General features: G+C 47.1%; 1 protein-coding gene across 4 annotated transcripts in view; it reads right to left on the reverse strand.

Annotated features, from left to right (window-relative positions):
• HIPK2 (homeodomain interacting protein kinase 2) overlaps nt 1-12,169 on the reverse strand; it is a 132,461-nt gene that overhangs the window by 78,508 nt on the left and 41,784 nt on the right. For all 4 annotated transcript variants that reach the window (XM_063320438.1, XM_063320423.1, XM_063320432.1 and 1 more), the window contains one exon: nt 9,802-10,900. In XM_063320438.1, the coding sequence (XP_063176508.1) occupies nt 9,802-10,900 (1,099 nt within the window). The remainder of the gene's footprint in view (nt 1-9,801; nt 10,901-12,169) is intronic.

Raw genomic sequence — 12,169 nt, forward strand, 5'->3', positions numbered from 1 at the left:
ACCCAGTGCAGGAGAAGCACATTTTCCTGTTTGGAAATCAGCTATCTCTGGTTTTGAAGTCTCTAGATAGCAAGAAGAGTGAAATCTCATCTTCCTTCCTCCCACATCTTTCCTTATATGGGGAAGAGTGACTTCCAGGTACCCATCACCTGTAGGAGGATTTCTCCTCTGCCCTTCCCCTCTCCAAATTCCTAGAGTCACTTCCCTTTTATTTATTCCTCTTAGAAGCAAAAATTTCCCACAGTATACACAACGCATGCCTTTCTTCTGTCTTTTTTTTTCCCCCTTGTAAAGCACCACAGAATAACCATTGTATAACCTTGCCTAAAAGGCAAAGGATGTTTCCTTCAATCCTTCCTCCTTAAACAGGTAACAGCTGTGGCTCTAACTCCGCTTAAGTCAGGCCACAAGATTAGTGTTTTTCAAGCAAGATAACCACTCTCAACTGCTTGAGAGTTGCTCCTTTTCCCCAGCGTGACCTAGAGAAGGAAGCAGCTACTGAGCCTTCACCTGAGAATTAGGTGCCTTTACATTAGCTTAGGCTAATTCGAAGCATCAGTGCAGCAAATGGCTTGAGAAGACAGAAGCTTTGGGGACTGAAATCACAGCATTCAAGGGGTCTGAAGCTGGGAAATGTATAACCCCACACTAATTGTAGCATCTTTAGGTAATTTCTCTCTGCTGGTAATGACTCATTCGTTTATAAACCAACGTCAGTCACTTTTCTAACCCCATTGCCTATAAGCAGCAGAGCAGAAACACTTCCCAGTCACAAAATGCTCTTCAGTGTAATACAGCTTTTCAGTCTCACTGTGCTGGGGCCTGAAACTTGTGAACCAAATGAATGCACAGACACACGCAGTAAGCTTCCTCCATGTTACATTTAAATCTCTTGCCTGCAGTGAGGAAATGTACAGGGGGAGGCAAAAAAACTGATAGGATTTAAATACGTGGTACTTGAGCAAAACATCCCTGAAATCCTGTGCAAACTCTGTTGCTAATGCTGCTTTTTCATATTCAGAAGTGTGGATGATGAATCTCACTACTTGTAATTCTTCTTATTTTCACACTTGGAGCACCGCTCTCACGCCAACAGCCCCTCACCTCCTTCTGCTTCTCAACAGCCACTGCTGCCATTAGCCAGCTACTGCCCTCACCCAAACGAGTGTCGAAATAAGCGGAGAGGGATGTGGAAAATCAGAATCCAGTGTGCGACTGCAGTGCCTTCTCCTTCACTGACCACCTATTGCCGGAGTGACATCCGTGGGTCACCACACCGCTCTTCCTATGAGCGGCTGCTGCTGCTCTGTCATCAGAGCTGAAAAAAAGAGCACCCCTTCCCCGCTCTGTTTCCTTGCGCTTGGCAAGGAAGCGACTTGAGTGGGAGGAGAGAAAGGAGAGCAAACACAAAACCACAGAAGTAAGCAACCAGGAGCAGAGACCAAACTTTATGTCTCTCATATACATGCAAGCAGTGGACTCTGATTGCCCTGCTAATTGTACCGTCACTCAGAAGTATCACTGCAGAAGCAACTCCTTGTCACCGTACTGAGCTAGGTTATTTCCCAGACCGTGCTCTGAGCACAGGCATCTTTACCAAAAGACAGTATGTCTTTTATGTACTACAGAGACGGAGTCTCAAGCGCTACAGCCAATAGCTGCAATAGGAGGGTTTTGATTTCTCTTAGGTAAATAGCTCTTTTAAAGTAAAACAAGCTAGCCATTTGTAGCTGTTTCAGACCTGCCCTGGTACGGTAAATACAAGAGCGACCTTGATTTTTCACATCAGTTCACAGGGCTGCAGCCTTAAAGGGACTTACTGTGCTTATAAAGTTTGAGAGAAGAAAAATAGACAGCAGGAAATCCTGTGACAGGCTTGTTTTGGTGATCATATAGAGATAGTAGCAAGAGAAACAAAAAAATACACCAAAAAAACTCTAAACACAGGAACACCTGTGGCCAACCTGCAGGTGGGGAGACTGGGACTTCCAAGCCTCTCGCTGATCCTGCTGGCATTACCAAAATGACTCTGGCAGCAAGTGTAGACACGGTAGGGATTAGTTTAGGATTCGGCACTGTGTTTAAAAAAACCCAAAGGTTCATAGTTGTTTGCGTCAGGCGTACCCAGGTGACTTCAGGTAGCAGTATGTGGACAGGTAATGGAGTGTATCTGCAAGCTACCTCCTCTCTGCAAGCCCTCTCGAAAGCATGCAGGAACTCCAGCTCAGCCGCATTTGAAGACTATTTGTTTCCAAACCAGAAAGTTTTGCTTTCGGGGAGGTCAGCCCCAGCCTGGGGCTGTGTGGCACTGGGTGGTGAGAATGCCCGTGGAAGAAAGGTGTGCTTAAACAGGAAAGTTATGGGGGAGAGGGAGCGGAGGGGAAGGGGGAAGAGGAGTGCTGTCCTCTAAAACCGTGTTCCTCCAGAGCTGATGTGGAGAAGGGTGAGGTGAGCTGCCCCAGCGTGGGCAGGACACCTGTGTCAGAGCTGATGGTCAACCACTGAGCTCTGCTCCTGCTCCCTGCCCACACAGCACTGCCCGGGCTGCGGGCAGCGCTACTGCAGGTGGATGGGGCTGCCTGCATCCAGAGGGCTGCTTTTGCCTCCATGGGGATCACTGACACGCTTGAAAGCAGCAGCAACCTTGGGAAAACGCTCTTTTTAAAAGAAAATTTGCATTTACCTTCTTTTCCCCATGTTTTGCTTGCTCTTTTGCACAACTGCCGTGTTCCTAAAAGAGGGATCTGTTTAGCCATTCACCTGCTCCTGGTGCTCATCCCCTCACTTGAGACCATCATCATCCTGTCACTTGCATTGGTTCCACTGGCAATCCTATCCCCTTCCCAAATCTCCTGCTAATGGGAGATCGTAACTTCAGGTGGGGAAGAGCAGCAGCCGGAAATTAGGAACTCTGAAGGAACACTTTTTCATGCAAGGACCTCTAGCAGTGACGAACAAGGGAAAAGCAACGTGGGAAGACAGGGTATGGTTAACAACAGGTGGCTCAAAGCCCAGATTTCAGGGTGCTTTTAGGGTCTCTGGTTGTTCCAACAATTAACAGTGAGTGTGGCAGCCAAAATCTTTTTATTTAATTTGTTGTTGTTGTTGTTAATCTGTGCTTAGTAGGACTTTGACAACCAGTTCCCTGTGGTGTTTCACCTTACTGGACCATGGCAGAGGTTTTGCAGCTTCAGCTGACTGGTGAGCACCAGAGCCCCTCACCCGTGGGGTGGCACCAGCTGATGGTGGCCAAACAGTGGTCCCAACTGTGGTACCTGCCTCTGTCTGCCTTTCACATACTTGTCTCTGATCTACAACACCCTTAATGGATTGAGCCCTGCCTGGATTGAGCCCTGCCTGTGGACACATAGGTTCCTTCCTTTCCAGCCACCAAGACAAAACTGCAGGAGGAATAATTAGTGTCAGTCCCCCTTCTTTGCCATATAGGAGCTGTTTTGGGAGAGGGGACAGAAGGGACTGGCCCAGCACTCAGTTGAGATATTTGATCTTCCGCCACTCAGACACGGATAAGTCAAAAAGGAGCAGCATAAGACTTCTCCCCCTCCTCAGGCCAACAGCAACTTCTCTTTGCTGGGGAAAGCCTCCCTGTTGGGTTTCTTGCAACCAGCCCTTTGTTACAAATAATCTTGGGCCACGAGGCATATAACTGAGCATATTTTATACACTTGGTTAATAAATAAACAAAGCCCTCCTGTGACGGCCTTTCCGATTCCACAGAGGGACATGGGGCTCCTCTCGGAGTGAGGCCAGCATCATGTGCTGGAGCCGGGCAGGGAGATGCTGCGGCATCACAGGGAAAGGGGCAGTTATTGCTAACTTTGACAAGATAAAGGAGGAGCTGGCATCTCTGCTCAGAGCAAAATAAAAAACATCGAAGGATACTAGGGAGACTCTGGTCTGAAGATTGTTTAGGCTGAAATACAAGCTCTTCTGTTTTAAATGAGACCCCAGAAAGGGAGTTATTTTGGAATATACAGTGTGTATCTTCTGTTGGATGCACCACGGGCACAACACCAGTTTACCATCCCTGCTCTGGGGTGATTTATACACAAAGGAATTTGGCGAAGGACTATCTTTGCTTGAGTTTTGTAAAACCAAAAGCTACCCTGGCCTGACTATCACACAGATGGGACAAAGCCAAAAGTTTTCAGCTGAATGTCTGTTCCCTTCCAAGATCGGTGGTCTGGATGCAATGAAACTGAGATTCAATAAATCCTGGTGTTGGTTTTGCAAAAAAGAATTCTGCTGAATTTTGGTTATGAAAAAAACAAGTCCAAACTCCAAATGTCCTTGGGAAAGAAACAAAGAACTGCTTAAAACAGTATAGCTTGAAGTCTGCTTTCCTCCACAAAGTCTTCTACAATGTATTACCTGTTCCCCAAGCCTGCAGTCCTACCAGGCGTGATCATCACTAAGTGAAACTGAGCTTAGACTTCATCAATGAGCTTGGTGGTTTCGCTCCAGTACCCAGAAGAAACATTCCTCCTCAAACCATCTAGCCATCCTCCTCTTTACCTTGGAGAGGCAGAGTCAGTAAAGCAGCGAATGTTGCAGGTAAGACTGAAGCAGACTGGCAGAGCAGTGAGGCTCCCACAGCTGCAACAGCAGTCAAGTCTGAGATAGAGATGTTTTTGCATGTCTGGAATGGCAGAAGATTTTGAAATGTAAGTGCACTAACACTGTTATACAAGGACATTAACAGATGCCAATTCACTGAGTAAACTTACAAGCACAGCCTATCCCTGCTGCCATTACTACTGCCTCATTTAAAGGGCAGTTTTGGCCAGAATGACGCGTGCTCTGAGTCACACAATTGGGAAGAGGTCGTGACGCTGCTCGGTAATCTACCTTGCTTTGGCTCCCTGTCAGCATAGCTAGGGGATTGATACCTGTCACGGCACCATGTCCACATGTGGCAGACGGATCCAGTTTAGTCCCCTGCATCCCTCAGGACCCACACTCACCCAGCTAAGCATGTACAGCCAGTTAAAAAACACACCTGCAACACAGCCTCATATATACTCTGTATGGGCAGCTGACAATGTGCACGTAGGCCTTTATGCCTGCATATTTTCTTGCAGTGTCTGAAATTAGACTGATAAACACCTCTTCAAACTGATACTCAGCTTCATTCTCTGTTATCCAAATATTTCATCAAAGGCCACTTACCTACAAAGCAGACATCTCAACCCATGGCCAGACATGGCACATACCAAAGCCTTTTGAAAACAAGGCACCAAAACTACATTTATCCCTTTACAGAGCAGGGGTGACAGCCATTATTTTATATCTGCAATATTTTGAAAATTCTGAAACACTTAAATCTTGTAAGATGATTATGCCATTAATAAGTGAAATGCACTCATCCCTGGGGTGCAACACAGCAGCTGTTTCAGCTGAGCAGCAAAGAAAAGCCACGAGGGCAAGGCAGCTTGGTGGTAGTGCCCCAAGGAGAAGCCCTCCTGCTCCAAGCATCCCAATGCTGCCACCCCACGCTAGGGAACCGCTCTGGTGCCAGCAAGGGAGGACCAAAGCTCTACCACCACCCCAACCACACCCTTTCCCAGAGGTTGCTACCCCCTCTTTCCACCTGAGCGTGGGCTCTAATGGAGGGGGTGTCTGCTGCAGCCTCAGCCCGGCATTTCTCAGGACACGCATTTCCCTGGGAAGCTGTTCATACATGGATTATCAACCCAGAAGGCATCTCTCTGGTCATTCACTCCTCTGACCGCCTACAAAATGGAGATCACAGGGACTACCTCAATGATATCCCCCCTTCAAAATGCAGCAGGAAAAAATAAAATCCCATGAAGATACTTTTTCATCAGTTGCTCTGTGAAGAGAGCTTCATTTCTAGCCTAAGTGCGTCTGGCTAAACCTGCCAGCTGCAAAGCCCGGCTCCTGCCCTGTGAGCTGGGCAGAGCAGCCCTCCATCAGTAGCTTCGGTTCCTCCGACAGGCACCTCCAAGACCATGGGTGTATCACCACATACTTCCATGAAAGGTCACCGATCAGGCCCAGGCTGACTTAGCTAGTGATAAGTGACAAGATGAAGGACTATGGTGACTGGGGGGCAGGCTGGGACCACTGTCCCAAGCAAGGGGAAACGCTTGGATGGCCACACGATCCTTTTGCACCACAGGCTGGAGATGGGTGGGAGGAAGGAGGCTGATCCTCTTCAAAGCACTCCCCCTTCAAGATGACAATTCTGACCACGGTGCTGAGAAAACCCCCGAGCTGGCCGGAGCAGCAGCCCGAGGAACTGCCGATGAAATTGGGATGGGGCAGGAGAGCCCCTGGCCTGGCAGGGAGCGAGGGGAGGGATGGAGTGTGACAGCCATCGGGGCCAGGAGACATGACGACGTGCCAGTGCAGGCCTGGTGGGCAAGAGGACTCTACCCTGGTTCCCAGCCTGCTCTGGGGTCATTCCCCTTTAGGAGTGGACACAGGACTGGGAGCTTTAAGCTCTCACAACAGCCACGTTGTCAATTCGGTGTGGAGCTGGTGGCAGGGCCCACTGTCCCTAGCCCTCCCACGCTCACCCTGTGCCCTTGGCACAGGCCTGGGGCAGGCACTGGGGGTGCGGCCATGCTGCCCGACCAAAGGAGGACTCTGAGCCGCGAGGGGGAGTTCCTGCAAGGCCCACCTTAGCATGTCCTGCCTCTCTCAGGCCCCTCTACAGTCAGGAGCAAGGGAGAAAAATCTCCAGAGTATCGATTATGGCAGCAGATACAGCCTGGAGGAGGCTGTCTCCTCTGACAGGGATGGGAGCTAAGTTTTTCTAGACTAAAGATATTTTGGTGACCATTTTTGATACCTTCTGTCCCACCCTGCCACCTCAACACCATTGTGATCCTTCTGGAGAGCACTGCCTTAACGAGAAATAGCCCTCGTGGGACAGAGACGTCCTGATGTTGGGGCGCCCAGTGAGGCCCCCGATACCAAGTCTGCCCACCATTCCTGTCACAAGAAACTGGGGTGAGGGATCCGGTTTTTCTTCAGGGCCCGTTACAAGGCAGCAGTGGTATATTGCTCACGTAAAGTCTGCAGGCAGCCCTGGGACTGTCTTAGCTTATGCTGGGCTATGCAGATTCGGGTCAAGAAAGAGCACGGAGTTTGTTTAAAGACACTCCTGTATTCCACCTCCAGGAGAAAAAGACCGGCCTATCATTTTATATGAAGAGGAAAGGCCTTACATTGCTCTGAGAATGAGCAGGATCCCACGCAACTTTCCTCACTTGAAAGGATGTGGCCATCGCATTCTTTGAGAGTAGTGTTAAACAACAAAAAAAAACAAAACCCAAAAAAAAAACAAAAGAGGGAAAAGAAAAAGCAAGTTGCTAATAAAATACGAGGACAACCTGCAAATTTGCTCCCAAAAGCCCATGATAAAAAACCTCCAGCTGAGAGCTGACCTCTATGTTATATTCCCCAGCACTCTGCCTCATCTCTCCTCAAATGCATGGGGCACAGGGCTTCTGTCACTTCTTTGGCCTGCCTGCTTACAGTCTGAGAAGTTTTACTCTGAAGAAGCTTTTCCTTCACATTCAGCTTAAATGTGCCATTTCTTGAAGTCATCCCCATGTCTTTTATACTCTAGCAAGCAAAACAAGTGTAAATTAAATGGAAGACACATGAAATCTTTATAAAGCCCTGTGTTTCCTCTAGCATGAAAGTTCCTTCTCTTTGGAGTGGAATGGGTCTTTACTCTGTGCTGTATTTTTCCCCATCAGAAAATGAAGAAGAATATAAATTTTCCTCATGACTTGAATTTAGCTTCATCAGCAGCCCCCTGCTGATGTAATTCAACCCAACCAGATTTTTCTTTTTCTTATTTTTTTTTCCCGGTGAGCTGCTGCCCCTTTTCCCCTCCTTCCATCAATTCAGACATGGAAAACAAGGGAGGAATTAGACAGACAGAACTTATTATCTAACAAGCTACAACTTCAGACTGGGCAGGAATAACATTTAAAATATAAAAAGCAAATTTTATCAAGCCTTTTCCTCCCCAGAGACTGCCACAAAAATATTCCTTGTTTGTTGCTGAGAATGAACCTTTTTTCTCTTTCATTTCTGCTTTCTGTCACATATTTCATTTTGGCTGCCCCTTCTGTCTTTCAGCTAGGGACCTAGGCTGCTAATGCAGAATCACAGATAACTCAACAACAAAATGCCTGTATTATCTTTTTTTTTTTTTCTTCTACTCTGCCAGGTAATTGCAAACCTAAAAGCTTTTGCATATTTACCACAGAAACATGCCTCTCCTGGAGGATGGGACTGTCATCAGGTAAAATATTTCATTTAATAAGCCTCTTCTGAGGTATAAACTCAGGTTGGGGATTTTTTTCTGGCCTCCTTCAGAGCAAAGGACAAGCAGATAAAAATCAGCTGCTGCAGTGCTACACTGTCAAAGTTCCTGTTCCTGTGAAAGTTAACTCTTCCCAAGCTCAGAGCTCAGGTGGGCTTTGCCAGTGTGATGTTTATGAAGTAGGAAAAGGGTCTGTTATCAACTCGTTGTTTTTCTGTCCCCAGTCCTCCCCACAAATAAAACAGATTTCTTTCCTATTTACAAACAGAGCAACCACCCTGCTTTTCTGTAACCCATCTGATGAGTTGTGGATGCTGCCAGGACTGATTTTCATTAAATCAGTCATCAAGAAGGATCACATTTTCCCTCTTTGCCCCTGTTTCACAGTATTACAACAACAAAAACATGGCTCGAACAGTCCTAAATTCAGCTGTCATCTAAAGACAAATTCCACACACCCTCCCCCCCCACCCCTGAGGTAGCAGAAGAATTGCTTTTCTTGGTCCTTGTTATGTTGAATCTAGCTCCCTGGTACTGAGCAGAGGGAGGGTCTGAGGACAGCAACTACAGAGAGACTTTGTGTCTTGGAGTCAAGACAGAGGGAGAGCATGACTTCCAGGGATTATGGAAAGAGGCTGCTTTGCTGAAACTGTTCAACAGGCTGAAGAGGGATATAGCCGGTTCACACGTTTTGCTTTGGTCCCCCCTACACAGAGGTCAGAACTCCATTCTAGTACATAACATACCTGTAGTTAAAAGCACTGTGAGTGGGAATTGACTGTCTACGACAGGTCCTCGGTCCAACTCTCCAACACCAAATTACTGACAATGCTCATTCATCCCTGCCAACAGACTCCCACACGAAGAAAGGTGTCTCCAGCCTGGCCAGGCTGCCTGCTCACCTGGAGCAGAGCCAACAGGAGCCAGCCAGAATACTCTCATTGATTCTAGTGAGCTCCACAGCCTGTATGAAAACAACTCCTTGACAAAGCATCTTCTACATCCATACAGTTTTCCCGTGGGCCAACCTTACTCCTGTAACGTCCCTGGTTTTACATATAAATAAAGAGTGTAAGACACAGCTGATGCATGGATTGATTGTTTACTGAAACCAAGAACCTGCTTGCATTGACTTGGAAAGGAAATATGGACTCTCCAGATCCATGCCCTCTTCTGGAAACAGTCCCAGAGAGAACGAAGTTCTGACAGAGCTGAAAGGCTTTCTAAATTGTAACTGGTAAACGCTTGGGTTTTTACAACATTTTATGGTTATTTACAAATTTACCATGGTTTTCAATGCAAGTAAACTCCAAGAGGTTAGGATAACCATTTTTTCTGTCACCAACAAGGCATTTGAAGAGCCATCCCCGTTTAGGATTAAGGGATGACTCTCCTTCATTTACAGGAACACAGGAAAATTCCCATAGGTAAAATATTTATCCTAGTAACATTTCATGAGCCCAGTCTCTTACCTGTAATATCTGGATTGAAGGTAGGTAGAACACACAGCTTTAGACACGTGGCTAGCTGAACCAAAGTCTATGACCTTGACCCTATATGGCTGTCGGGATGGGTCTACCAACATGATGTTCTCTGGTTTGAGATCAGCATGAATCAGTCCCAGGCTTTTCAGCTTCATTAGGGCAGTTGCTACCTGCTGGAGAATTGGTCGAATGTACTTAAGGGGCAAGGGGCTGAATTTGTTTTGTTTTAGGAAATCATAGAGATTCTGCTCCAACATTTCAAAGACCAAACACGTGTGATTCTTGTGCTGGAAGCACTCGTACGCACGGACAAAGTTGTAGTCATCCGCACTTTCTGTGCTCAGCCGAGCCAGGATGCTCACTTCAATTTGGCCTTGCCGGGCATAGGAAGGATGGTTCTTCAGGATCTTGATAGCCACAATTTCATTAGTGCCACGTTTCCAGCATTTGACTACTTGTCCAAAGGTTCCACGGCCAAGAAACTCTAACACTTCGTACGTGTTGGTCATGGAACAGAGCACCTCATGTTGCACCAGCTGGTAATCCCCTTCGCTATTGGAGCCACTGTTTTTGGAGGTGGCCGTGGAGGTGGTGGCAGTGGCTACAGTGGCCCCACTGGCATTGTTCTGAATCATTGGTGGATGCTCTTCGATAATCTGCACGCTGCTTGTGTTCTCGATCTCCTCACTCTTGCGCTTAAGTCCACATTTTTGGTAGGTGTCCAGAAGGCTCACAGTGCTGCGACGCATCAGGTTGTGTGGCCCGCCCAGTGTTTGCCCAGACACTGCAACCACACCAGAAGTGCTGTTGGCGGATGTCACCACGATGTGCCCCGTGCTTGCTGGGAAGATGATGGTCTGTTCGTAAGGGATGCTTGGATTGGGGATCTGGAGGGAGGCGTTGACGGCTGCTGCGGCGGCTGCTTGGGAGGACTGCACGTTCTTGCTCTGGCTGTAGACTTTGCTGTGTGTGCCGTACCCAGTCATATCCCAGTTCGAACTCGGCTCCACTTTCAGTTTCTTCACGCTACAGAAGGCACTTGACTGAAGGGTGTGAGGAGAGAAAACTTGCACATGCGAGGCCATACCTGCAATACAACATCAGAGTGAATCCACAGTGTCAAGATGCCTTCCCCAGCTTTCTTCATTTGTTCAGTGGCAGGAAGGGAAAATGGGATACAGGCTTCAGATATAGCACGCGCACACATACAGAAAACCAAAGTTCTTCCAGAAATATGTATTCAACACAAATAAAATATTATTATAAAATAAATCATTACCCCTGATTGAACTATGCTAACAACAACCAAGATTCCTGCTCTCTTGCTCTCCCCATTCTCATTTTTCATAACAGGAATGTAAATGTTATTTTTACCTCCTCTGCCTAAAGAGACTCCTATTCCCATTGTCTCCAGGAATATATCTAGCTCTCAGGAAGGGCTGATGTCAAATACTGCAAAGTATTCTGCCTGTGGAGGCCAAATCTCAAATCCTCGGGCTCATCTTATACTAAACAGTTTGGTGGAGCTGACTTAAGTGCTCTGATTATTCCCATAAAACCACCGTGTAGCTTCTGGCCTGTAGAGAGCCAGGATGGGACCAGGAGATGGTACACCATGACAAAATGGAGGTGCGCAAACAAAGTTGAGGAGCCAGGACAGAAGCGGCAGATGATGTTTCAGGTTGCTTGCCAAGTCTGCGTGTGGGAATCGCGCACAATGCTGGTCTGTGCTCAGGGACACTGGAGATGGGAGTTACACAACATGAGCTTCACTGTGTGCTCTCAGTTCTCCCAGATTTATAAAATTGTGTTCATCTATTCACAGTGGCAATACCATCACTGGAAAGCAGATCCCCTGGAAATGAACGGCATTGTTAATGAAGCAACGTACACACTAGCATGGGGCCGAACTAGGTCTGAATATAACTTTACTTTTTAAGAAAAGACTAAAACCTATTTTACTGCAAGCTTCTTCGGTCCTACAAGAGTTAATGATCTTCTACATCTTTATTAAAAAAAAACCCCACCAAACAAACAAAGAAAGAAACCCACAACCTCATAACCAAAGTGAAAATAAAGTATCACTGAGACAGACTTACTGAAGGATTCTGAGTAATATTCCACTGAAACAGAAAACGTTCCTATTCAGAAAAAAAGTCGTGGTCCACAGAGAAGAGGGCATCTAAGTCCTGACTTGCCGACAGCTTTCCCTGCCCAGGGTAAGGATGGTACCGCTGGGACAAAGGTATTGTGAAGGGCACAAATCTATGGGGATTCCTGGGGAAGGAGTCAGCGCCAACGGGAGTTAAAGCAGAAAGGCACAGCCTCCTTCACCCTTCTATCTGTCATCAGTGTT

The sequence above is a fragment of the Chroicocephalus ridibundus genome, chromosome 1 (assembly GCF_963924245.1).
Source record: "Chroicocephalus ridibundus chromosome 1, bChrRid1.1, whole genome shotgun sequence".
Lineage (NCBI taxonomy): Eukaryota > Metazoa > Chordata > Aves > Charadriiformes > Laridae > Chroicocephalus > Chroicocephalus ridibundus.